Here is a 27,917-nt window from a genome sequence, read left to right on the forward strand (position 1 = left end):
GAATTATTACGCGGATCATTGCTCGTAACATGGGGTCGTCGGTACGGCTGCAACCGTACTAATCCTAAATCGTCAAGACGCTGGCAAGTAGCGACAATATTAGCGACGGTAGCGGGGTTCTTGGTGGCTAAAGCATTGAAAGCGATAGCTCAGATGCCTTTGAGGATGTAGCGAACCCTGTCTGATTCGGTCATGGCCGTGCTCACGCGTCGAGAAAGAACAAGCACATCCTCGATGTACGGTGTATAAGATTCCCCGAGCTGTTGCTTGCGAGTGTCGAGCGTCTTTTTTGCGAGGGCGGAACGAACAGCCGGTGTGCCGAAGATTTGGCGGAGCTGCTGTTTGAAAGTGCCCCAGTTTGTGAAATCAACCATTGGTTGAAAAACCAAGTCTTCGCTACTCCTGTCAGATAAAAGGCGACGCGACGTAGATTGGACGCATCGTCCCAACAGTTAGCCGAACTCACTCGGTCGTAGTCATCCAGCCAATCCTCGACGTCTTCACTGCGAAGTCCAGCAAACAGATGGGGATCACACTGGTGCCCACTGACAATGCAATATGGAGAGTCTGGGGTAGCCGAGGCCAAGTTGGTGGAAGTAGAAGTGCCTGTTAGTTCGTCCTGCGACATGCTGGCGTACAGCTGGCACAATCAGCGACCCGATCGAAGCTCCAGGAGGTGAGCGGGGAGTCAGAGGACGGAGAACTGAAGAGCACACTCCACCACTTGTTACGCAGCAGTTATCACGACGTTTATTACGCGTCGAAGATACGGCGAACCGACCATGCCCCCAGCACGGATCACACTCATGAGCAAGCCCCACAAGCGATGATGAAGAAGAAGCCCATGTGAACCCCACATGATGATGATCATGTACAGATGACAAACAATAGCTTATAACTGCCCACAATACGTATATAATCAAAGTTTCACTCCCGAACGAATCGGAAGACTCCTCCACCGGTTTCTCTGCGACTCACGCCATTCCGATACTCGCGTTTAAAATAATAAGTTGCACGATGCGCTCACTTTGATCACAAAAAGGGGGGCATCTGAGTAGGCACATATCGGCAGCGCGCTTCGGAAGTTTCTGGAGCCCATTTCGTAAATCTTGCATGCCTAAAAGCTTCTTTGATTTATCCGCGATAGATGTGTTTTGCTCATCGCTATGATTAACTCAATATAGAGCTATTTTTGAACGCTTCTGGCCTCGTATTTCCGAAATCGCACGTATGCAGAAGGCCATGGACTCAGCTAGGAAAATTAAACGGGCCTTCAAGGGACCTCGGACAGCGCTTAAAACGAGGAGGGGGCAAAAGAATGGTGGAAGCTTTCGCTTCTCTCACCCGAAAGTCGACGAGCGACGGGGTATTTTTATATTTTGTCCTACGTCGAAAGGCCGAGTCGTCGAACGTCGCTAAGCTGCATTGTCTTATACACATACGCATATATACGCAAAAACTTTCGCTCCCGAACGAATCGGAAGTCTCCGCTATACCGGGTTCTCTGCGAAATCGAGGCCACTCCGCCATTCGCGTTTAAAATAATAACGTGCACAATGCGCTCAATTCGATTAGAAAAGGCGGGGCACCTCAGGCAGACACATTTCGGCAGCGCGCTTTGGAAGTTCCTGTAGGCAATTAAGTTATTCTGGCATGCCTATAAACTTGTTTGATTTATTCGCGGTAGAGGTGTTTTGCTCATCGCTATGGGTAAGTCAATATATAACGATTTCTAAACGGTTCTGGCCTCGTAGTTTCGGAATAGCACGTGCTCAGGCGATCGTAAACACGGCTAGGCAAACTGTAAGCGCGGATTTACGCTCGAGCCGCCCGTCGCCGCACGCCGCACCGCACGAGGGCGGTTCGTGAAAAGCGGGCTGTCGTCGGGATCGGTTATAAAAATGCATTTACGCTGTAACCGCATGGTTCGGTGCGATTCGCATGCGCCCTCTGGTTGTCCATATAGGTAACCAGCAACTGGCAACATGCATCGGCGAGTTGGCAGCCTCATGTGCTGGCGACCAGGAAAATTTCGCGCCGTGTCAGAATTTTGTTATTACGTTTGCTCTCTTATTAATAATTTTTTCTTAGTTCGAGCGGTTCGCACGCGCCGGCATCCGCACTTTGGTTTGGGGACGCGACGTCTGCTGAATGCTGGCAGACATTCGGCAGTGCGCAGACCAACGCTGTTCGAAGCCGGCAACTATCGCCAACAGCAGACGACACCGACACACTTTTGTCGATGTAGATTGAAGCTTCCGCGTCATGGTGAAAACGCGACACTCGCGCGTCACATGTGCTGCATGTGTGGCGTTGACGTGGTGACCCACCTTTGGGACACTGTGCAGTCGTTTTACCTGTGCCTCATTTTTGTTTATTGCTACTGCATAATGTTGCGACAACATATGTCACTATCTGCCTTGTTGTGTACGGCGCGATGGTGCACTTTTGTAGCTGTGCTAGCGAAAGCTTGTGTTGTGGGCAAGCGACGCACCACCGGCTGGACAAAGCACCAGCGCGGAAGAAACGGGAAGTGACCCCATCCTGAGTCGAGTTCTGAGAATCCTTCGTCGTCGCCCTCAGCGTCTCGGCTACCAGACAGGGACCGAGAGTTTGCCCCCTCGAACACATGCAGCTCTGGCCTGCGTCTTTTGTAGAAAATAAATGCAGTGTTTTCTGCCACCAACCGATGCGCACCGCTTTCACGGACAGGGCCGGACCCCGTACGTAACACTGGCGACGAGGCAGGAGTTGCGAAGCGGATAAGTTTTCGAAGTTATGGCCACAGGAATTCACGGCGGTGTCGGGCCTTCCTCGGGCAAATCTTGGGAATCGTGGATCTAGCGCCTCGACTTTTACTTCGTGGAGAGAGACGTCAACGACGAAGCGTAGAAGCGGCACTTCTCACGCTTTGTGGAGCCGACACTTTCGAACACTGTGTGCGCGCTGATAGCGCCGAAGATCCCAGCAGAAGTCAGCTTAAATGCTTTAGTGACACTTCTTAGGCGGCACTTCGACATCAGAACATCCGAGCTTTACAGCCGGAACGTGTTTCAAAGACCAACGGCCAGACGAGTCGATCAGCAGCTACGCTGTGGTCCTTGGAACCTTGACAGCAGACTCCAAGTTTGGAGCTCTGCCTTCGGCTACAATATCAAAGAAGTCACCTGACACCCAAACGACCGCTTCAGCAGCGAAATCAACTATGCCGCCCCAAGTAATGATGCTCTGGGACAGGTTCGTCCGCGCCGTCTGGGCTGAACATCTTCCGCAGAGACTGTTCGCAGAAAAAGTCTCACATTTCAACGCGCTCTGGACTTAGCCCTGTCAGCTGAAAGTGCGTCAAGGCATCAGCGAGGAATCAAGGGAGCGGCAAACTCAGGGGAAATTAACAGGATTTTGCAAATCAAGCCAGGAGGCAAGCATACGTCAGCATGACATTGCTATCGATGCGACGGCTTGCACGACCCTGAAACATGCTAATTCAAGACAGCGGAGTGCCATTTCTGCTCCAATGAAGGTCATGTGGAGCGTGTCTGCATCTCACAGAAAAACACGGACCCACGCTCTGACAACAAGCAATACGAGCACACAGCGTCAACCCACCACCTGTGAGTGCCAACACACCACAGTGAGTGTACGCACACACTGCCCCAAGTTACTCGTGGACTTGAGACTGGAGGGAAAGCCAGTTCAGTTTGAGGTGGACACGGGTATGGCATGCTCCCTGACAAGGAAGGACACGGACTACATAATGGGGCAGAAACACACTCTAGGGCTTTCAAGCGAGTCGCTTGATTTGCGCACATGGTCAGGTAAAGAATTACACGTCCTGGGCTCCGCACAAGTTCATGTGAGGTTGAGATCAAAGGATCTATCTGCTTCCGTTGTTGGTTATGACAGGCACTGGGTGCAACCTCCTAGGAAGAGATTTATTTTTGGCACTTCACATTCAGGTGAATGGGATCTACTACGTTGGGGAGCCAGCACCGGAAATTACAGAAATCCTGGGATGACACCCAGATGTATTTAAGGAAGACATTGGTAGCTATACGGGTCCTTTAGTTCCCCTGGAATTCGAAGACGGTGCGATAGCAAAGTTTTGCAAGGCTTGTCCGCCTTCAGAGGCGCTGCAAGCAATTATAGAACATGAGCTTGATCGTCTACAGCGCCAAGGCATCCTAAAACCAATGCACCATACCAAATGGGCAACCCCATCGGTACTTCTTCGGAAGACCGACGGTACACTCAGTGTCTGTCGTGACTACAGGAGTACTGTTAATGCAGCAGCGAAGAAGGCAGCGTACCCGCTACCAACTACAGATAAAGTGTTCGCAAACCTACATGGTGGAACCCTCTTCTCTATGTCGGATCTTTAGCGAGCATATCAACAACTGAAAGTTGACGAAGAAACAACAGCACTGCTCACAGTGAACACCACAAAATGACTATTCAGCATGGAATGCCTCCCGTTCTGAATTTCCGCGGCACAAGCTATCTTCCAGTGCATGATGGAGACAATGTTACCTGGAATTCCAGGGGTGAGTGTTCACCTTGACGACATCATTGTCAACGGGAATGGTGTAAATGAGCACGTACAACGTCTGAATCAGATTCTGTCGAGGCTAAATGAGAAAGGCCTATACCTCAATAAAGAAAAGTGAAGGTTCAGAATTACATCAGTTGAGTTTCCTGCACATCGAATTGATGCGAATGGTATTCACAACGGCGAGAAAAAGGTTGAGGCTATACTTCAAGCACCCAAACCATCTGACAACACATCCCGAAGGGCCTTTTTGGGCCTTATTTCATTTGACGATTGCTTTTTGGAGAACAGAGCGATGGTCGGGGTGGAATTGTATAGGCTCCTACAGAAAAACACGCCCTGAAATTGGAAAAGCAAGCATCATGCCGCTTTCAAGGCGCTTAGGGCCGATTTACGCTCAAACCGCCCATCGCCGCACGCCGCCCTGCACGCAGGCGGTTCATGAAAAACGGGCGGTCGTCGCGATCGATTACAAAATTGCATATCCGCTCAAACCGCATATGCGGTGCGGTCGGCATGCGCCCTCTGGTTGTCCAAACAGGTAACCAGCAACTGGCAACGTGCATCAGCGAGTTGGCAGCCTCGTGTGCTGGCGACCAGCAATATTTCGCGCCGTGCCAGGATTTTGTTAAGTTAGCTCTATTGTTAGTTATTTCTTTTATTAATTAGCTCCAGCGGTTCGCATGCACCGGCATCCGCACTTCGGTTTGGGGACGCAATGTCTGTTGAAAGCCAGCAAACATTCGGCAGTGCGCAGAGCAACACTGTTAGAAGTCGGCAACTATCGCCAGCAGCTGACGACACTGGCATATTTTTGTCGATGTAGGTTGAAGCTTCCGCGTCACGGTGAAAACGCGACTCTTGCGCGTCACATTCTGTGTTGCATGTGTGGCGTTGACGTGGTGACACACCTTTGGAACACAGAGCAGTTGTCTTACCTGTGCCGCTTTTTTTATTTCTTCATTGCTACCGCATAATGTTGCGGCAACATTCGCCACTATGTGCTCGGTTGTGTACAGCGCGATGGCGCACTTTTATCAATACTGCTCGCACTTTCGGCCCATCGGTGGTCGTGGCGCCTCCTTACACAGCTGCGCGTCACGTGACCATGTGACGTCACGCCAGACCGAGAGACGGGGCCCCAGCTCGCGGCATCGATGGTGGAGGCGAAGCCTTGCGCGCCGCTGCTGCGGCGCTACCGAGAGAGAGCGCTCGCTGGTGTGACGTCACGTAGGAGGATCAAAGGGGCTACAGCTCGGCTCCTCGCAGTGGTCGGCGCGCTGCCTTGCGCTATGTCGGATGATGTATAGCCATAAGTTTAACAAAGGGCAACCATGTCCACACCATCAGCCGAACCAAGGCGCAGCCAAGGGTATTGCTTTCGCAATCTTCCAGGCTTAACCAAGCTAAGCCTTCAGCCAATTTTTTGTAGCTGTGCTAGCGAAACCTTGTGTTGTGGACCAGCGACGCACCATCGCTCCTCGGCTGGACAAAGCACCAGCGTGGAAGAAACGGGAAGCGACCCCATCCCGAGTCGAGTTCTGAGAATCCTTCGTCGTCGCCCTCAGCGTCTCCGCTATCGGACAGGGAACGAGAGTTTGCCCCCTCGAACACATGCAGCTCACGCTTGCGTCTTTTCTAGAAAATAAACGCAGTCTGTTTTCTGCCACCAACCGATGCGCACTCCTTTAGCGGATGGGGCCAGACCCCGTAAGTAACGCTGGCGATGAGGCAGGAGTTACGAAGCGGATAAGTTTTCGAATTTAAGACCGTGGCTACAGGACGAATGCACGACGCTGTCGAGCCTTTCTCGAGCAAATCATGGGAATCGTGGATCTAGCGCCTCGACTTTTACTTCGTGGCTGGCGACGTCAGCGACGAAGCCGGCATTTCTCCTCACGCTTTGTGGAGCCGACACTTTCGAACACTGTGTGCGCGCGCTCATAGCGCCGAAGATCCCGAGAGAAGTCAACTTCAACGATTTAGTGACACTTCTCGGGCGGCACATCGACACCAGAACATCCGAGCTTTGCAGCCGGTACGTGTTTCAAAGACCAACGGCCAGACGAGTCGATCAGCAGCTACGCTGCGGCCCTCGGAACCTTGACAGCCGACTGCAACTCCGGAGCGCTGCCTTCGGCTGCAATATCGACGACGTCACCTGACACCCAAACGACCGCTTCAGCAGTGAACCCAACTATGCCGCCCCAAGATGTGATGCTCCGGGACAGGTTCGTCCGCGCCGTCTGGGCTGAACATCTTCCGCAGAGACTGTTCGCAAAAAAAGCCGGACATTTTAACGCGCTGTGGACTTAGCCCTGTCAGCGGAAAGTGCGTCAAGGCGTCAGCGAGACATCAAGGGAGTGGCGAACTCCGGGAAATTAACAGGACATCGCAAATCAAGCCAGCAGGCAAGCATACGTCAGCACGACATTGCTATCGATGCGATGGCTTGCACGACCCTGGAACATGCAAATTGAAGACAGCCGAGTGCCGTTTCAGCTCCAAGGAAGGTCACATCGAGCGTGCCTGCATCTCAAAGAAAAAGAAAAACACGGAACCACGCTTTGACAACTAGCAGCTACGGGCAGACACTGCCAACCCATCACCTGTCAGCAAATCCTGCTGAAAGCTGCACACAGTGAGTGTACGTACACACTGCCCCAAGTTTCTCGTGGACTTGAGAGTGGAGAAAAAGCCAGTACAGTTTGAGGTGTACACTGGTACGGCATGCTCCCTGATAAGCGAGGACACGGACTACAATATGTGGAAGAAAAACACTGCATGGCTTTCATGCGAGCCGCTCAATTTGCGCACATGGTCAGGTAAAAAAGTACACGTCCTCGTACAAGTTTGTGTGATGTTGAGATCAAAGGACTGTCTGCTGCCGTTGTTGGTTATGAAGGGCACCGGGTGCAACCTCCCAGGAAGAGATCGGTTTTTCGCACTTCACATTCAGGTAAAAGGGATCAACTGCATTGGAGAGCCAGCACTAGAAATTACAGAGGTCCTGGGATGACACCGAGATGTCTTTAAGGAAGACATTGAAAGCTATCCAGGTTTACTTGTATACAGGTCACTGCAGCACTGCTCACAGTGAACACCACCAAACGACTTCATGGTGGATTGCCTCCCGTTCTGAATTTCCGCTGCGCCAGCTGTCTTCCTGTGCGTGTGGGAGACAACGATACCTGGAACTCCAGGGGTGAGTGTTCACCTTGATGACATCATTGTGAACGGGAATAGTGCAAATGAGCACTAAATGAGAAAGGCTTACGCCTCAAGAAAGAAAAAGGCAGGATCGGAATTACGTCAGTTGAGTTTCCCGGACATCGAATTGATATCAATGGTGTTCGCAACCCCAAAAAACAGGTTGAGGCTATACTCAAAGCGCCCAAACCATCTGACAAGACATCCCTAAGGGCTTTTCTGGGCCTGATTTCATTTGCCGACTGCGTTTTGAAGAACTGAGCTATGGCTGGGGTGGAATTGTATAGGCTCCTAGAGAAAAACACGCCCTGGAAGTGGAAGAGCAAGCATCAAGCCAATTTCGAGGCGCTTAAGGGGCTGATCCGATCATCTATAGTGCTCGCTCACTACGACGGGACGAAGCGCCTTCTTTTGTCCGTGGACGCATCGCCGTACGGCGTTGATGCCGCCATCGCTCGGGAATATGCTCTTTGCCGAGTAGCATCCATTGCATTGGGATCATGAACACTGGGAAGTGCCGCAAAGAGCTACTTCCAGCTCAACAAAGAAAGTGTAGCAGTAATTTACAGCAGCAGTCATTTTCAAAAGTACATAGCTGGCCGGCATGTGCCCATAATCACAGATCGCCAGGCACTGATTGGAATCGTGAGTGAAACAAAGCAAGTACCCCGGTTCTTTTCAGCAAGGATGACGTGACGGTGCTTTAAACTAGCAACGTACGTATACATGTTGCTGTATTGGCCTGGCCTACAGCACCAAAATGCGAAATCTCTAAGCTGACTTCCAGTACCGGCACAAGTTGATGAGCCTATTCCCCCGGGATACGTGCTCATGTTGGTTACCATGCCCAGCTTCGAGCCTTCACCGCGTCAACTGGCACGAATGACACGAGAGGACTCAGTTTTGTCGCAAGTGCTGGAGGCTGTCTCAAACAGTGAAGTTCATTAACTGCCAAAAGAAGAGTTTCCATTCTGCAGGAAACTGGAGACAGCTTTCAGCGCAAGAAGGGTGCCTTGTTAGGGGCTCCCGGATGGTGACTCCAACAAAGGCATTTTACCTTCTTAAACTCGCACCTGCAAACCAACACATAATTGTGGCCATGAAGGCATGCGCACGAAGCTACTTTTGGTGGCCAGGTATTGACGCAGATCGAACGGCTCACTAAAAACTGTGCAATTTGTTGTCAGCACGAAAGGGAACCAGTGGCCAAATGGGAACGCACAAAAATGCCTTGGGACACAGTTTGTGCTGGCACCGTTCGCCAGCGGGTGCCTACTAACTTCAGCGGAACCGACGACAACGACGTTGAAGAGTGGCTGTCGTCCTACGAACGGGTGAGCGTTCACAACAAATGGAATGACTCGGACAAACTGGCTTGCGTATCATTCTACATCGCGGGCGTGGCCAGTCTCTGGTTCAGAAATCATGAGAAGGATATCCGAACGTGGTCGGCGTTCAAGACGTCGATTACGGAAGTATTTGACCGACCCGCCGTCAGGAAACTACGAGCCGAGCAGCGTTTGCGTACAAGCGCACAGGACACGGGTGAGACATTCACCAGCTATATAGAAGACGTGCTAGATTTGTGCAGGCGCGTGAACGCTGCCATGACGGAAGCGGAAAAGATCAAGCACGTCATGAAGGGAATCGATGATGACGCATTCCAGATGCTTCTGTCCAAGGACCCGCGCACTGTTGGCGACGTCATCAGCTTGTGCCAGAGCTATGATGAATTACGTAAGCAGCGAGCTCTGACAAGGCGACATCCCACACCAAATGCGGCGTCACTCTGCAGCCTGACCACCGGGCCTGAACAAGCTTCCCTGATAACCCAAATCAAGGACTTCGTCCGCGAAGAAGTCGCACGACAGCTATCTCTGGTGTCCGTCACTCAGGAGTCTGCTAGCACTTTACCGTCTCATCTCCGTAACCGTGATCCATGAAGAGGTCGCAGAAGCGGTGCCGGCTGTTCACCAGCACGATGTCGTGACTACACCAGTCACTTATGCTACAGTTGGTGCAATGGCCCCTCGCACTGTGCCCGTGCGTCGCTTCCAGCAGCCTGTGCACCGCCCTTCCCCTCCCAACCCCTCGAACACCACTGCCATCGCTAACCCGTGGCGTACGCCGGACAATCGCCCTACATGCTTCGCATGTAGATGTCAAGGTCATGTCGCAAGGTTCTGCCGCCGCCGATCGCAGGTGTTCGATGACGATCGCCGAGCGCCCTATGTGCCGCCTGATTCAAAAGCGCCTTACGGACCCTTCGACCCATCACCAGCTCGCTCTCAGACTGATCGCCTTCCTCGCTTCGAACGCCTCCGATCACCCTCTCCACGTCGCTGATCGCTTTCCCCTATGCGTCGACAACCCGTCTCTAACGAAGAGGGAAACTAGAAGACGCAGTTCCTGAGGCAAGAACTGCGCAAGTGTCGACATGCCGAAGTCCTCCTCATTTACCTGCCAATGTCATTGATGTGTTTATCGAAAATGTCACCACAGTCGCCCTCGTCGATACCGGTGCCGCTATTTCAGTTATGGATGCCAGGTTTTGCCGTTCGCTTCGTAAAGTGACGACGTCTCTGTCTGGATTGTCGCTACGAACGGCGAGTGCTCAACCCATTTGCCCTACCGCTGCTTGTACTGCCCGTGTACAGGACGTTTTGTACACGATTGAATTCATAGTTCTTTCATCGTGCTCCCACGCCGTTATTCTAGGATGGGATTTTCTCTCACGCCACAATGCCATCATCAATTGCGCTCGGGCTGAGATTGAACTTTTCCACTTTGGTGACCTGGCCTCCGTCGATGCTCATCCTGCCGCTAAAATTCTCGTGAAAGAAGAAACCTGTATTCCCCCGTGCTCTTCAGCATTCGTACCAGTCTTCTGTAGTACCATATCCGACGGGGCGGTCTTCTTCATACCCTCTCATCACTTTGTTACCAGAAAAGCACTTCCTTTGCCCTTTGCAGCTCTTGACCTTGCCGCCGGTGTCAGCACGATGCGCATTTCCAATCATCTTTCGTCGCCGCTATCACTGCTCTGCCGCGAATGCCTTGGTTACGTCGAGTCGGTCGATTCAACACGAATTGTCTCCGTCCTTGACGAAGTGCCTTCTACTGCCGACCACGAACTGAGTGCCCTCTCCGTACCCGACTCAACATGGACTGGTGTGTTCAGCCCATTCATCGCCGAAGATCTGACGCACTCGCAGCGATCTCAACTTCTCGCAGTCCTTCAGCACTTCTGCCATTCTTTTGACGTTGCGCAAACATCTCTTGGCCGTGCATCGACGGTCGAGCATTACATCGACACTGGCTCTCACTCACCGCTGCGACAAAGACCATATCGCGTGTCCGCTACGGAACGTCGCGTCATTGCAGACCAGGTCGATGACATGCTCCGTCGAGGCGTCATTCAACCTTCCCAAAGCCCATGGGCCTCTCCCGTGGTCCTCGTCACAAAAAAAGACGGTTCCATCCGCTTCTGTGTTGATTTTCGACGGTTGAACAAGATCACGCCGAAGGACGTCTACCCCTTACCACGCATCGATGATGCTCTGGGCTGTTTGCAGGGAGCCGAGTTCTTTTCTCCGCTGGATTTGCGATCAGGCTATTGGCAGGTTCCGATGGCAGAGGCCGATCGCCGAAAAACTGCCTCTGTTACCCCAGACGGCTTGTATGAATTCACCGTCATGCCTTTCGGACTTTGCATCGCACCTGCTACGTCCGAAAGAATGATGGATAATGTTCTGCGTGGCCTCAAATGGAAAATCTGTCTTTGCTATCTTGACGACATTGTGGTGTTCGCCCCTGATTTCGCAGCGCACCTGCTCCGCCTCCATCACGTACTCACTTGCTTGACCAACGCCGGGTTGCAACTTAACTTAAGAAGGGTCGATTTGCTGTTCGTCAGCTCACAATTTTAGGCCATGTCGTGTCAAAGGAGGGCATTCCCCCGGATCCCGAGAAACTACGCGCTGTTACTGCGTTCCCAAAACCTACCACCATGAAAGAGCTACGCAGGTTTGTCGGCCTATGCTCTTACTTCCAGCAATTCGTTCGAAATTTTGCGTCAATTATATCGCCTCTCACGCAGCTCCTTGGCGGGTTTTTCACTTTTCGTGTATGCACAGGAAAGAAGAATATGGGAAAATACCAGTAAGTGGTCACTCGGGTTATGTGCGAGAACTTGGGATTCCTGTACCGCAGCAGCTGTGGCACGAGCTGTTACGAAACATGCCACTGGAGAGCATTGCTTCGAAAAATTAAAAAAAGGCTATTTTTGGTCCTCATGTCGACCGACTTACAAACACCACAGTCATTTTCCCATCATTGAAAGCTAAGCATTGAACATTCTATTTTAGAACCGTACAGCCTCCCAATGTGTGTTGTGTAAGTGTTTCTTTGAAGCATATGGCGATATCATCACCTGCTTTATTTCGCGATGCAATTTTTCGCAACCTAATGCGAAACTATGGCAAATTTGAATGAAATAAAGGTCATATTCAGTATGTTCAGTTCTTGGATGAGCGCCGAGAGACAGAATAAACTTTATACAAAAGAGCACACGAGCGTAGGATCGTCCTCCGCTGTGCACTCGATGGTCCCCGCGTTCCAGCAGTCCAACGGGAAGAAGAGCCCCAACAAGTACGCAGGATGTATTACATGTGCAGGTCTTGACTTGGAGTAAGCTTCAGCCTGCTTGCTCTGTCCTCTCTGTTCTTGCAGGCACATTGAACGCGGAGTCCCTGTGTGGCGTCAAGTTCTTCAACGAGATGAGAGCCTCTCGGCTTGAGAAGATGCTTGCGTCTCAACTGGCCCGCATCGCTGCCCTCTACAGGTTTGATGGATGGCTCGTCAGCGTTGCCTGCAAGCTGGTTAGTGTGGTATTCACCATCAATCTGTCGTACATCGCATACAGAAGGAGAATGGCATAAAATTAATGACTTTTATGATGCATGCATCTGGCACACATCTGATTTGACTTTCGCTGCAAAGTGACGTAATGTGCGAGAACCAGAACAAGGGGAACTGCGGGACCTGATCTTTCTGTCACAAACATATGAAGCCAATGGAAAATGACACGACGGAAAGCATAGCGTGAATTACTCATAAATTTCATTGAAATATCATCATCAGCAGCAGCCTATCTTTATGCCCACTGCTCGTGTAAGACCGCTCTCAGGGATCTCCGAAAGCCACTGTCTTGCGCTGTCTGAATTCAACTTTTGTGGGGAAATTCCCTAATTTCATCCCACCACCTGATTTTCTGCACTTCCCAACCACGCTTGCCTTCCCTTGGCACCCATTCTGTAACTCTAATGTTTCACTAGTTATCTGCGCTAAGCATTACATGGCCTGCCCAGCTCCAGTTTTTTCTCTTATGTCAACTGGAATATTGTTTATCGCCATTTTATCTCTGATCCCTACCGCTCTCTTCCAGTCTTAATGTTACGCCGAACATGTTTAGTTCCATCGCTTCTTGCGCGGTTCTTAACTTCTTCACGAGCTTCTGTGTTAGCCTCCAAGTTTCTCCCAATATGTTAGCACCAGTAGAATGCAATGATTATACACTTCTCTTTTGAACAACAGTGGTAAGTTTCCAGTAAGGAATTGGCAATGCCTGCCGTATGCACTCCAACACATTCCCACACATTTTTATTTAGTTATTTGTTTATTTACTTATTTATTTACACCATACTGCAGGCAGCTATGCTGCCCAAGCAGGAGAGGGTGCAGAAAAGATGCTTTTCCAACAGTTTTACAAATGAAGCATAAGATGTGCATTCAACAACACATTCCGGTAAATGATCTCATTCTTCGCTCGTAAGTGGAAAAAATGATTTCTGAAAGATATTAGAGCAGGCGAAGTATGACTGAATTACTTTAGAATTAAAAATACGGGACGACATGTGTGGAGCATGGATAACATACGGGGCATTTGCTAAACCTGTTTGGTTATACAACAACGAGTAAAAAAAAATTTCAGCCTGGCGATTTTACCGCGTACGTGGAACGGATCCAGTCCACTGCAGCATCAGTGGGAAAGTCGAAGGAAGAGGCAAAGTTTGTGTAGTAACTGACGCTCGGACAGCGGATAAGTCAGTAAAAAAGCGCTTGCCTATAAGCGCTCGTCCTTGTGTTGCTCCTCTTCTTTGTCCCTGTTCGTTTCCGCACAAAAGCTTTTTAAACAAGAACAGATTATTTCGAGAGGGCTTTCTATAAGTAGATGAAGCGGAGCCCTTATCTGCGCTCAAGGTGGTCGATACGAGAACGGCGCAAGCTTCACTGCTTCGCAGGCACGCAACAGCTCGATGTGACTAATGCGATATCACATCTCTTCCCGCTAGTCATCGAAACCATAACGGTGCACTGGAGCTCGCAAACAGGTAGAATTTCTGAAAACCGGTGGTCCTGCAGGGGAAAGCGCAGGCACCAAACTTGATGGTTTTGGTAGAGCAAATGAGGCACTTGCACCACCTGGTGCGGTCATGGGTGTTGCATCCCAAGCCTTTCGTACGTGGTCCCGATGGCGTCGTTGTGTGCTTCAGTCTGACGTCGGGACCTCGTACATAACTTGACCCCGGGGCCGCAGCACTCGAGCCGCCAACCACTTTGAACCCGAGCAAAAATTCGTGACATGAACAGTCACCGCACTGAAAACATTGTGGTGGTAACTGCCGCATGCATTCCGCATGCATCGTGTAGGGGTGCACTTTTGCCAGGCTTCACTTCAAGTTCCTTCCCAAGACGAGCTCTGGAGGAGCCTTGCCGGTCTCCGAATGGGGTGTTGTAAGAGTTGGGGTCTGCCAAGAAATAGATGGTATCTGGGCCATGCCGCCGTCCCACTCATTCACGCTAAGGACGTTGATGAAGGGATTTATTTGCAGTATATATGTAATAGGCTTAGAGCTGCGTCTGCGATGATGTAGAACCTAAGAGGTAAAACTTCGATGTACTTGAGGCGCACGATATACATGGCACTGGTTGAATCTGTTATAACCTACGCTATTACATTGTATGGAACTTGTTCTGATCACAATATGGGAGCCATAAACCACATAATTAAAAGAATAGTAAACATTGTAACCTGTGGAACTATGCTGCAACAGGCGTACAAGGAGGAACAATACAATAAGCTTGGCATATTGGAAATACGTGAACTACTTTATTACATTGTGCTCGCTCGTCATTACTATGCAAAGGATTTCAAAGTACCTGTCAAAAGAAACGTCGCCCTAAGAAACACAGAATATACATTGGGCTACGATTCTTTACACATTACACTTTACAAAAAAGATAAGGCTATATTACGTGCCACAGATATTTAACGAACTTGGAGAAGCGTCTGGAAATTTCAAAACTAAATGAAAAATGACTAGTCAGTAAGGAAATGGTGCTCATCTTTGCAGATAAATCACTGATGTCCTCTAGCATGTAGAAAGTTGCTTTCTTGGGTTTGCGCCTAAGATGGTCTGTGAGTTGTGATATGGCTCATTTCAAGCTAGTATCACGACCTTTATTTATTCAGTTATTTAATTTAATTTGTGCTACAGTTGTACTAATAAATGCTCATTATGTCACTCTAATTTTGTATAATATGCATAGTGTGTACTAGTATGCCTTACTTCATTGTTTTGTGGTATACATTCATTTATTCACCGTGCTGCTTGAACAACCAACGAGCACGCTGTGCTTAAGTTGAACAGGAAATGAAAACCTATGTACCAAATGAACATGAATAAACTTTGATTTAGTTTGATTTACAGTATCTAGATGAAGGATGGTGAACGTTACATTTGATCAGTCTAGCATGAGTGAAAGAGAATGCACACCGAGCAGCCGCCAACGGCTGCTTAAACGCACTCTGTCCTTCCTAGATCCCTAGGTGAGGGAAAACTGCCTTTCAACCATCGTCCAGTGGGAGAGTCATCGTAGTCGAACCGCTTTTGAGGGAGAGGGTTCACACTCTCACTTCGGCACTTTGGTCTCACTGAACACACTGAGGTGAGAGGGTTCTTGTAGACAGGGGTCTCGACCCGAGCCGGCGCCTCTTTATCCCGGAGCTGACCCCGCAGTCAGTAGCCGCCGCGTCTGTCCATTGACTGTGATGAATTCTGGGGCCCGTGACATCGCACCGCAAAACATCCCCTTCCAGGAGTTCCCCTGCTCGAAGCAAACCGTGAAGGCGGCAACGAATCGACTAACAATACTCGGTCCGCGAAACGTGGCTAGACATGCCGGCGCCGTTGGGCTGTTGAGGAGGCGCATTGTTGTCCTTACAAAGCGAGCCGTCGCAGCGGGCTGGGAAGGGTTCGGAGGGCGCTTCTCCGAAGATCGCAGCCCCACAGTCCGATCGTAACAGCTCCTCCATGGCCCGGAAAATCTCGACTGGCCAGTGCTGATAACCGCTGGGCAGGAAGAGAATGTATGGTGGCAAGGGGGAATGCCTTGGCTTGCAGCGACCAGCTGTGAAATGATGACACGGCCCCAAAACATCTAACAAGGACATGCAACTGCAAAAAGAACCCCACAACACGGCTCTGCGCCGAGATAACGCATCTTTGATCTCTCTGTAGACCCGCTAGGCTTCAAAGAAAACATAAGTGAAGAAACAACAAATCCTGCATTTCGCTATGCCAATTTTTCAAGCAATATCCTGCTGACAAATTCAGGAATCATGGAGGGAATCCTGCTAAATGAGAGGGGATATTCTTGGCTTAACAAAATTAACAATAACAACCCCAAAATTTAGGCGGGATCCCTAAACGCAGAATTCAACTTAGCCTGCTCAAACCATGTGCATTGCTATGCAGCTTTCCGTTCGTATATCTAGCGGAAAAGTTGTACTCTTGGAGGGTGAGTCTCCATCGGAGCAAGCGGCCACTTTTGTGTGACATTTGATTGAGCCACGTCAGAGGACAGTGGCTGGTCTCGAAGATGAACCTCGCTCCGTACAAGTAACACGACAACTTCTGGGCTGCGAAAACTAAACAAGCACATTCCTTCTATGAAGCGCTGTAGGTTTCCTATCTTACAGTTAGTTTACGGCTGGCATATAGGATAGAATGTTCCTCATTATCGTCGCCGACCTAACTAAGTACCATGCCCATACCCCGGTCTCTTGCGTCACACTGAACTATTAATTATATTGTGTAATCTTACGCGCGAAGCACAGGACAAGAAACCCATAGCGTTTTCAAACCTTGAAAAGTGTTCTCTTTGTCCTTATCCCAGTGCACGCTACTCGGTGCTCCTTTCAGGAGGGCGTCCGTTAAAGAACTTGCTATTTGCCAGTAATTCGGAATGTACCGTCGATAGTAACCGACAAGTCCCAAAAATGAACGAATGTCTTTTTTCGCGCGCGGCTGTGAAAATGTCCAATCGTAGCTGTTTTCAGCTCGGCCGGCTGTCTCGTGCCCTGACCGACAACTTGGCCCAGATAAGTAACCTGCGAAAAACAAAATCTACACTTTCCGCCTTTATCGTTAAGCCTGGTTCCCTCAACCGTGAGAACACCTCTTGGAGGTGCGATTGTTTGTGCGATACGTGCTGTTTCCAGCTGTCCGAAAAACTTGCTCCATCATCAAGATATGGCAAGGCGAACTCCTGCAAGTCTTTTAGGACAATATCAATTAACTTAAAGAAGCTAAACGGCGCGTTCTTCAGCTGGAAGCTTGGGGCGAGAGGGCGATAAGTGCCTACAGGTGAGATAAACGCGGCATAGCGGCTGGCACTTTCTGAAAGGTGAACTTGCCGGTATCCCCGCACGAGAAATATATTTGAAATGTATTTAGCAGCGCTAACTCTTTTGATTCGTTCCTCAATGTTCGGTATCGGGTACAGCTGATCCCTAGGGATGACACTGAACTTCCTGTAGTCAACACACGGGCGAGGGTCCTTATTAGGGGTTTCTACAAGTATTAGCAGTGACGTGTAGTCACCCTCAGCGGGCTCAATAACTCCCAACTCTACCATGCGTTGTATCTCTGACTCCATAATTTCTCTCGGTCATGGAGGCACTCTGTAAGGCTTTGATCTTACGTCGCAGAACTGATAGTTAGGCGAGTTGGTACGGCCCAACTCGTGTGTTCGTGTGTGTTCGTGAGCGCTCTTGTGTTCCCTTTCACTGTGTCCTTGTCGATTGTGCGCGCTAAATATTTTACTTTAATCTTACGTGTTCGGTTGGTGTCAGCTCTATTTCATGCGTTATTATTTCGGTTCTACCGGGTCGATCGCTGAATCTGTCGAGATATTGCCCTAACAGCCCTCTTAGCCCATCCAGCTGCTCGGGTCTAAGAGCGTGCGAGATTACCGAATACTTTACCACTTCTTCCAGGCTGATTTCAGAGTTGGAGGTCGCCTTATACTCATTAAACTCAGTACTCGTGTCATCCTGTTTTTTTATGGTAAAGTTAACGACTCCGCCAAGCTCTACGTACGGCTTCATCAAATTGCAGTGCTGTATCGTCACCTACTTCCTGCGACCGGGAAATTTCAGGGCATAGTTAGTATCTGAAAGTTTGCGCAACACTTTAAAAGGTCCGTTCCAGTGAACTTCAAGCTTGTTCTTTCTTGAAGGTTTGAGGATCATTACTTGCTCTCCGGCGTTAAACGTACGAAGCCTCGCATTCTTGTAGTAATAGAACCTGGCGTTCTTTTGAGCTACTCCCATGTTCTTTTTGACTAGTTCTTGTGTTGAACTTAGCCATTCCAGAAGATTTAGCACGTACTCTACGACTGTTGGACTTTGTCCTCTTTCCTCCTACATCTTTCTTAACACTGTCAGTGGAGAACGGAGTGTCCTCCCATACACTGGTTCTGCTGTCGAGAACCCTGTAGCCTCTTGAGGAACCATTCTCAAAGCAAAAAAAGTGGCCGGAAGAGAGTTGTTTCAGTCCTGCTTGTGCTTGTAACAGAGCGCCCGCAAAACTCGCTTAAGCACTGAATGCCACCTCTCTACACTATTTTACTGAGGGTGAAGACGGTACTGCGTATTAACTTTACCCCGCACTTTTGTAAGAATGTGGAAGTCAGCGAGCTGATGAATACTGACCCTTGATCCGCCTGAATTTCGGCTGAAAACCCAACTCGTGCGAATACTGTCAAATGCGCGTCCACTACTTTGGTGGAGCTGAGCTCTTTCAGAAGGATTGCTTCCGGAAACTTTGTAGCTGGACACAGCATGGTCAACAAGTGCCTGTAACCCGACTTTGTCTGTGGTAGAGGCCCTACCGTGTCTATCACAAGTCGTCTGAAAGGTTCTTATATTAGGGGCACTACCTTTAGTGGAGCTTTCCATGTTTCTCCTGGTTTACCCGAGCGCTGGTAGGCGTCGCATTATCTTACAAAGTTTTCTACGTCTTTAAGATAGCCAGGCCAGTAGTCTTCCATAAGCAATCTTTCCTTTGATTTGTTTATGCCTAGGTGGCCAGACCACCCATTTCTATGACAGAATCGCAAAAAGGTCCTCCTTGTACTTAGTAGGTTCGACTAACTGATCTAGGATCCTGCTCTTGCGGTCTCTGCTGGGCCGATACAACAATCGTCCTCTCTTTGTATCGTCACGTTGCGCCTAGCGATGCCTTTTTTAGCTGTGCGATGCAATTTAGCTAAGCTGTCATCATTCGTTTGCTGCGCTGCCAGTGACTTTCTGTCCACACGTAAGAGCTGATCAAAGTTCTTTGAGGCCGGTGATAGTAACGACCCTGTGTCACTTGCGAGTGAGTCAGCTGGCTGTTCCTGCAGGCGCGAACTTGGGCACCCTAGTGATACACTCTCATTGAGCTGGTCAGCTCGCAGGGTTTCCTCAACCGTTTTTTCCTTCCTCGAGCCTAGCTGAGATTCGGTTACTCAAGTTACCTCTTTTGCTACTTCCGCTGGAGCAGCTTTTGCATTTTCAGCCGAAAGCGACGCGATTTTACGAGCTTGGTCTCGCGTCAACACCTGTACTAAGCCCTCCCCCAGTTTAAGCGCTTTGTCACGCAGTAACTGGTCTGACCGATTGGAAAAAATGTAAGGGTACTGCAGCGACGAAAGTTTGGAAACTGCAGCCTCGGTCACGAGCTCCCCGAGCGGTCCACTGATTTTGACTTTGGCCATGGGCAGACACACGCTGTGTTCCTCTACAACCTGTTAGATCCATGCTGCTTTCCCCGTGAAGTCGTCCACCATCACGTAAGACGGATAGACAGTGTCCGTAGTGGCAGCACTGTTTCGCAGCACCCGGCATGGTTTGCCAATAACTTGCAGGTCAGAATCAGAATCGGTTTTTATTGAGATGATTAGAAAGATTACAAGATGTTAATATACAGAAAAAGGTCCCGAAGTCAAAGACTGCAATGTAAATGTGTTGTAAATATAATGTATTCCATCAGAAAATAAACGTAATAAAACAAAAATTACAGCAGTTTCAACAAATCGTTAACATGGAAGAATTACAGGTTTTAGTATGAAGAGCATGATTGAAGAATTACATATGCATAAATGTCAAGAAAAAATATCACTGTAACACAATCTCGTAGACAACTAATAAAGAACAGAGAAGCTGACGTGACAAACACGGTGTAATTTGCTAACTTGAATGTCATGAAAATATGGGCTTAAAGGTTCCATATTCTCGTCTTGTTCATCCACGTAGGAGAAAACTACGCTAGGCTTCCCGCAGTTTACCGCGATATGTCCGAGTTTGTGGCACTTATAGCAGCGGATCCGTTTGAAAGATTCGAATTTACTGTTCTGCTCTTTTTGCACGGTTTCCCCGTTTCATTTCTCCTCGCTTTTTTCCGAGCTCTTTTCCTCCACGTCTAAAGGCTCCGGTCGTATAGTCTGCGAACTCTTTTTGAAGAGAAATGGTTTCCGCGGTCCATTTCGACCGTCCCAATTTCTGTCCTCGGCGTTCAGCTTTCTACGCATTGCGTACTCTTCGGCTAATTCAGCCGCCCTTTCCACGGTGTTTACATTTCCTCTGTCTTGCACCCACAGCTTCACAGATTGTGGGATGTTTTTGTAAAACTGCTTTAACGCAGGCATTCAATGATAATGTCTCTGCTCTCGTACGCTGCCACGCTTTTCAGCCACTCGACTAGGTTTGCCTTTAACCCATGTGCAAACTCCGGATAGCCCTCGCTATCCTTCTGGCCTGTGCTTTTAAACATTTGCCGAAAAGCTTCGGCTGAAAGGCGGTACTCTTTCAAAAGACTAGCCTTAACCTTCGCATAAATCATATGCATCCTGTGCACTGAGTCTGGCGATTACTTCCGCAGGCTCACATGGCAACATAGAAAACAACCGCTGTGGCCATGCTCTCGGACCGAAGTTCATCTTAGCGCAAGTCCTTTCAAAATTTCCCAGGAACAAACCTATGTCGTTTCCGACCTGAAATGGCTTGAACCGCCTGTCCATGCGGTATGATTCTGCCTCACTTGATCGTTCCAGAGCCCCTTTACTTTATTGAGGCAAGTCCAAACGTTTTCTTTCAAGCTCAAGTTGCATTTTTCTACACTCGCGATCTTTCTCGCGTTCCTCTCTTTCCCGGTCTTCGCTCTCTCTGTGTCCCGTTTCTCTCTTTTCCTAAAAAGTTCTAACCCAATTTCCATGTCCTCCTCACTGGCCTCTTTGGAAATCAGCTGAATTATTTCCGATTTTAGCATTTCCTTGTGTAACGCTAGGCCCAGTTCGTCACCAACAACCAACAATTCGTCTCTCAGCAGTGTCCTTAACTGCATGATTGCTGATTTACTGCCTTGGTCCTGCTCGCTAAACATACCTAGGTAAACACAACCTAGCTAACAATCAACAATCCAGCTTCCGTACTGCTCTAACAGAGCAATCACAAAATGAAGCCTAGAGGGTCAAAGAAAAAACCAAGCACTCACCCCAGACACAGCACCACATCGCAAAGTCCGTCTCACCACTGCCAGCCAGTTGTAAGAGTTGAGGTCGGGCATGAAATAGATCCTCTATGAAAATGACCACTGCCTTTATGTTTCCTTTATGTTTCCTTCTTGTGCCCTATGTGACCTTTATGATTTCTTGTCCTTTGTGTGACCTCCGGGACGTCAACTTTGTGTGTACCACGTGTTTACTCATCCTAACGTATACCTCGAGGAAGTGACCTTTATTAGACCTCTAGGATGTGTCCTTTATGTTTACGGCAGGATGTTAACTAGATGTGCACTGTGTGTTGTCTGAGTGTACACTTGAGTGCACATGTAGGTGACATAGAGTGCACATAACAACTGTTTGTGCATATAATACAGGCAGATCTATCTGTACTGCGTGACAGCCATTGATACAGTCAGCAGAGTCATTGTAAGTACTAAATCTTGACTTATCCTTTCATTTGCCCCCCAAAAAACAACTGTTATTAAAATTCTTGTAGGATGTGTCATTTGTGTTTACGGCGGGATGTTACCTAGGTGTGCACTTCAGGGCACACGTAGGTAACATAGAGCATTAATCTATATGGTGCACTCTATGTTACCTACATGTGCACTTGAGTGCACACGTAGGTAACAATGTGCGCAGTGAGCATCTTTTGCAAATTGTACAGTCAGATCTATCTGTACTGTGTGTTAGTCACTGGTGGATTCAGGGAAGAGGCACTGCTTGCCCCCTCACACTAGAGGCATGCCGACCGGCACTAATTGTGGCTATATTGTGCGGAAAATCGAACATGCCATGAAATAGGATGGTGTATAGTGCCTTATGCCATGCATTCTCGTTATATATAAAGTATTTAATAGTTTTTCAACCTACTATTCTCCAGTAGCAAGTCAGATGCAAAAATCTGAAGTATTTAACCTAATATGCCAGAATTGCATGAAAGTTTTGTGACAGCTAGGCTATGAAATAAAGTTGATTGAATGTTTAAGACGGTTCTCGTAGCAAGCGTCATTCATGTTCATCGCAGGAGATCGCCTGGATGCTCCGCTTCGCCTGCAGTTTGAGAAATAATCTACTTATTTTATATATCTGGCTTCTGCAAAAGTGCAGACATCAGGGCTTTTGTCACTGGGGATGATTTGAAGTTTATGATGTGCTTGCTGGTACAAGAGAATGATTGATTTTGCTGCTAGCACAGTGCAGTGCGACTTTTACCACACAGCTAGGCACTAGAACATCTGGCAGTGAGCGCACTGTGGCTTATGCAGTTTGTAAAATTCTTTTCCTTGTACCCTTCATGAAATCACCTTTTTCAGTACAAGAAAGTGAGCATTATGGCTTCTAGTTGTAATTAATATTATCACAGAAATATGAGCACCATGTTACCTGTGTTACCAGCAGGATGTTACCTGTGTGCGCACTCTACATTACCTGGCTGTGTACTCTCTCGAGTGCACATCCAGGAAACAGAGTGCACCCAGTAAATATCTTTTAACGCATGCTACAGATAGCTCATCTATCTGAAAGATGTATTAGCTACTGGCGTATCAAAATAAAAAAAATGAGGGGGGGGGGGGCGCCCGCCCGATCTATATTGGCCGCATTGATGGCGACGCGCCATCAACAGTACATACGCACATCAAAGCCTCATGCAGCGAATTATCTATCACGACAAATAACAATTGCGCGGCGGCTGGAGACGCGGTGGCACGACGCGCAGTGTTGGATAGTTTGCGCTACATGAACCGAAAAAGAGGGGGGCCCTCCGGGGCCAATCCGCCGTTTTGCTGCGAGCGTACATGAATATACAACCTACCATTTAAGTAGCTGCTGGCGGTGTTATATTGGTTTCATGACAGCCTCATGACACGTAAATATCTAATAAGTACGTTACGATTGTCTCTATATTGCGCTCGTAAGATTCCTTTGCAGTCGTCAGCGGGAAATGCCAGCGCTGCCACCTCCAAAGCTGAACTGGAGCTGCCGCTCACTTTCAGAACGCCTAGTTCGAAAGAATCTAGTGAAACTGAATATCTGTAACATTTCTGATACTCTGAACTGAAAAAAAAAAAAAAAACTTGACCATGGGAGACGCTGCCACGGCTCCACCTCAAAACCGTGGTCTTCGAAGCACTTTGTAACATGTTGCTTTTTCTACGCTATTTCTTTTTTCAGCCGTCGGCCTTGTCATGATACGTTTTCTCTACTACTCACACAAATTATACAAAAAAGTTCATCGTGCTTTTAGCAACAGCGCAATAGCAACGCGGAAACGAGGAACAATCACTCCGGAGAAGCAGCGCCGTGTTGCTGTGTTTCTTCCTTTTGTCCTTGTCGCTTTCGCACTGACCACAAGTACGAGTCATTGCTTTGTTTTAATTAGCAGGGGTAGAAGTATACAGGGCAGTGCGGATGCCGTAAATGCTTGCTTGGGCGTACAATTGAATAATTTATAATTGTCAGTTGGCTGAGTATGAAAGTTGTATGCGGAGTAGGGCCGTATTTGTTTGATTACGCAAGCGTGCAAGCAGTACGCCTGTTTCACTTTGGGCGAAGTTCCGCTGCCGCTGTAAGCCAGCCATCGCCACGTTTTTTCGCCTTTATTCCTTATGTTACGAGGAAATGTGGTTCCAGCTATTCAAGATAAGGCCTCACATTCTCAAAAACACGCCACTGGGCGCCATAAGAAGCGTGTGTGTGTGGTGATTCGGAATTTCTGATCGGTGGGTCTCGCAGCTATCGCGGCTTCCCGTACACCGTCCGCCATCCCAAGAAGACGGAGCTGCACATGCTGCGCGCTGATTGTCTCGTGTTCGCCGGCAAAAGTTCGCACATAGTTCGTCTGATATCTCTGTATATGCTTTAAAAAAACAAGGCAACACACCACGGCACTTCAAACATCGATAAGTTGTGTTATAAATAGCAGCCATCCATCCAGCTACGACTTTCCCTGAGTAAGAAAATAAATCTTGAAGGCCGTGCTTTTGCAAACTGCACGCCCTGAAAGCAAATGTAGATCTCGGAGGCTAAATTGACTGGTTAGCCGCAGTACAGCGCTAGTGACGGTTATGCCCGGTAAAATTACTGGATTATATCAGGGGTAGCACACTCTCAAGTTCAACAAATGGCCACAGAGGGCGAAAAAATCGACCGCGCGCCGCTGCTAACAAAGCCGACGTAGTAGCATCACTTCGGGATGCGTTCGTTAGTTGCAACATTTCCCGGTAGAGGCGCCGTAATAAGCGCAATTTTATCTTACAAACTTTCTCTTACAATTACCGAAGCATTTTCTTTTACATAAAAACAGGGCGAAATTATCATTGCTAATTAGATAGTGTACTCTTTGTTAGTAAGTTTATTGTTTTTTCGCCATTATAAACGCAAATAGCGTTCAGCATCATCGATCTTTCACGTGACCTCTGGCCTGGATTTAAAATTTTTACCGGTATTTCCGAGTGCACGGCGGCACGGATTCATTCGTTCGTACACTCAAGACTGGTTGCTTCTTTGTTTCTAAAACTAGTTTCTTGCGCTTCGATGTCTCGCGTTATTTAACTTGGGGTGAAGTTACGTGTTTGCAAGCGGACATGTAAGCCCGGCAGTTGGGTTTCGGTCGTGAGCCATTCGGAACAGGTCTGCATCGAAACGGGAGCTGGATTTTGCTGCGGCTGACAACGGCAATAACGGTGAGTCGTTTAACACCGCTGCTTGAATCGTTATATAATATCTGTCTCATTACCTTCCAGGCGGGCACAAGTTAACGAACTAGATCCTGCATTACATATGGGCAGTGAGGATCTCAGTTGCTGTTTCCTAAATAAATCTTTACTTGCGAGGCTGTCGTTTGGTTTACACACACAACCAGGAAAGAAAGAGCGATATCGGAACGCGCGTCTCATTTTTCATGTTATTGTAGCCGTGGTTGTAGGTGACTGAGTAGCCTTATCAATATACATATTAAACTTTTTTTTCGAGTCGGCCGGCAACGTCTTTCGTCCACAAAACCGAATAATCCTTTGGTAAAACGAAGTGAAAGTACAGAATTTAATATATTAAACAGTTGCAAGCATGATAATTCACCCATATTTCGTGCTTGTTGGTTCCAAATGTTCTTGCTGTTCAGATTGGTTTACCGTAGGGCATTTATTTTTGCAGTAGTGAAGCGGTGCATCACGTTCGCGCAGAAAAATAATGCATCAGTTCTAATAGCTTCATGACTTTCAGGCATTTGCTTGTGGAACTAGCAGTGTGATCACTTCTAGTGTATAAATGAACCCACAAATGTTCTCATTTGTGATCTTAATAGTACTTGCGCTGTTGACATGCATTGCAGTTAGGCAGACATCAATTTTATGGACAATAGCAATATTTATTTAACATGCTGCTTAAGCACCCTAGAACAGTGTACATTTGCATTTGTTCTGTAGTCGCAAATCATTACAACGTATATGTCACACCTTTTTGGATTTCATATTGCAAAACTTTGCTTTTTCAATTTCTGATTCAGTCAAAATTTTGGTTCCAGACATGCAGTAATGAGGACGGCACCAGTATAATGTAACACACTCCACGCACTAAACAGAAGCTGCTGCCTGCTACAACAAGGTCATTGTGTGGACATTGGCTACTACTACAAGGTAAACAACACATGGTTCAGAAATAAATATGTTTGATATATGCTGTATTGGCTTGCTGTTTGCAGCAGATATGAATGTTTGTTCATATTTATGGTTCAGTATAATTGGTTCGAACGTATAAAACACACATAAATTTGGCTAATCTGTGCTGTATCTCATGTGTCACCGTTTTGCCCCAACAGAGTCTATGCCAAGCACATCTTGGTCATCACAGGAGCTCCTATCTGCGCCAACAGGAAGGGGCTGGAGCCGAATTTGCAAGGCTTTTACACCAAGAACAAAGAAGCACATGCAGAAGAATATGAATGAGATATCAAGTCTACAGAGGACTGTGTCAAGACTGAAAAGAGCTTCAGCCACCATTCCACCAGCACGGACATTTGGCTGAGTCATCCAGGTAACTCAAAAAGGACTTTCTAGAAATTCTTTGTCTTCAGATGCACCTGCAACATCTGACCAAGCACGGACGACGCTGGCCAAAAGATTGAGTTCCATTAGTTTGCCCTTAATCAGCTTCCTAGCCATGTTGATTCCGTTTGTGCCAAGTGTAATTTTTCTTCTATAGATGCAAGCTTTCTCATTGCCCATTTTTGTTAGAGGTCATTCATCCTCATCCAAATATAAAGGTCAACCGATTCTTCGCTGATATTTAATACCAGTCACTGTCTAGCAGCCTAACATATCTGTAGCAGTATCTTCTAGTGTATGTTGTCATGTGCAATTCCTCTCCTGAAATAGCGGATGCAGCATCGGCATGCGTCTTGCATTAACCTATGCACATGTGCTATGCACCATTTTACTTTTCTTGATGTTTTTAGCCTTCAATGCTTGCAGAGCAGAGTGGCTTCTCTCTTGAATGCAAGCTTTCTCATTTTCCATATTCCTAGTCTCGTTGATGATTGCTCCTCTTCCTTGATAGCCTGGGTCTTTGTGCAAGCTACAGTGGAGTGATTGATTGCAGAATCTGGTTTTGCTGCCACACTTGGTTGTGGTAACTGTGTTACGTTTCTCAGATGTGGGGGCCTGGTCAGTTGCATTGGTAAGCAGTCCCTCGAGGTAAGCATTTACTCCTGCAGTCCGCAAAGCGACATAGACTCCCAGTATACACATACCGTAACTGGTGCGCCCCGTTCGTTCTTGCCTGCTGCAGCCATGGGCAAATTGTGCTTGTGGCCTACCTCGGCCATGATTTGCTCAAAACGGAGACCAGCATATGTGCTTACATGGTTCGAAGTGTATGAAATTGATAGCCGTATGGGTGGAAAGGCCCGCAAGAATGGCTGCCGAAGGTGATGCCCACAAGAGCGACTTGTCCACATTGCGACAAAGTGAGACACAAAGTGGGACACAAAGTGTGAGCCACACATAGCGGCCCCCGAAAGAAAATAAATGTGCAGGTTGGAAAGGAGTTAACGCTAAAATGCCGGGTAGTCCATGTCGCTGTGTTGGTTGCGGCAGCAGATGCCTGCGTCACCTGATTGCTTCGCAATGGAAGTTGCTCATCTTCAACGGCAACTGTTGGTTCAAACAGGTGCGAGGCTCTGTCCAATCTGCTTGTACCGCAGGTTGTCGCTCGTTACCAGACCACCACATGTGACAAAGGCAAGCATTATGCCTGTAAGATGGTTCGTAGC

General features: G+C 48.2%; 1 protein-coding gene across 1 annotated transcript in view; it reads left to right on the forward strand.

Moving 5' to 3' along the window:
- Window positions 1–27,917, forward strand: part of LOC129386042 (cytosolic endo-beta-N-acetylglucosaminidase-like) — a 476,321-nt gene that overhangs the window by 86,047 nt on the left and 362,357 nt on the right. Inside the window, exon 3 of the mRNA XM_055073273.1 lies at window positions 12,488–12,636. Within this exon, the coding sequence (XP_054929248.1) occupies window positions 12,488–12,636 (149 nt within the window). The remainder of the gene's footprint in view (window positions 1–12,487; window positions 12,637–27,917) is intronic.

The sequence above is a fragment of the Dermacentor andersoni genome, chromosome 7 (genome assembly GCF_023375885.2).
Source record: "Dermacentor andersoni chromosome 7, qqDerAnde1_hic_scaffold, whole genome shotgun sequence".
NCBI classification, from domain to species: domain Eukaryota; kingdom Metazoa; phylum Arthropoda; class Arachnida; order Ixodida; family Ixodidae; genus Dermacentor; species Dermacentor andersoni.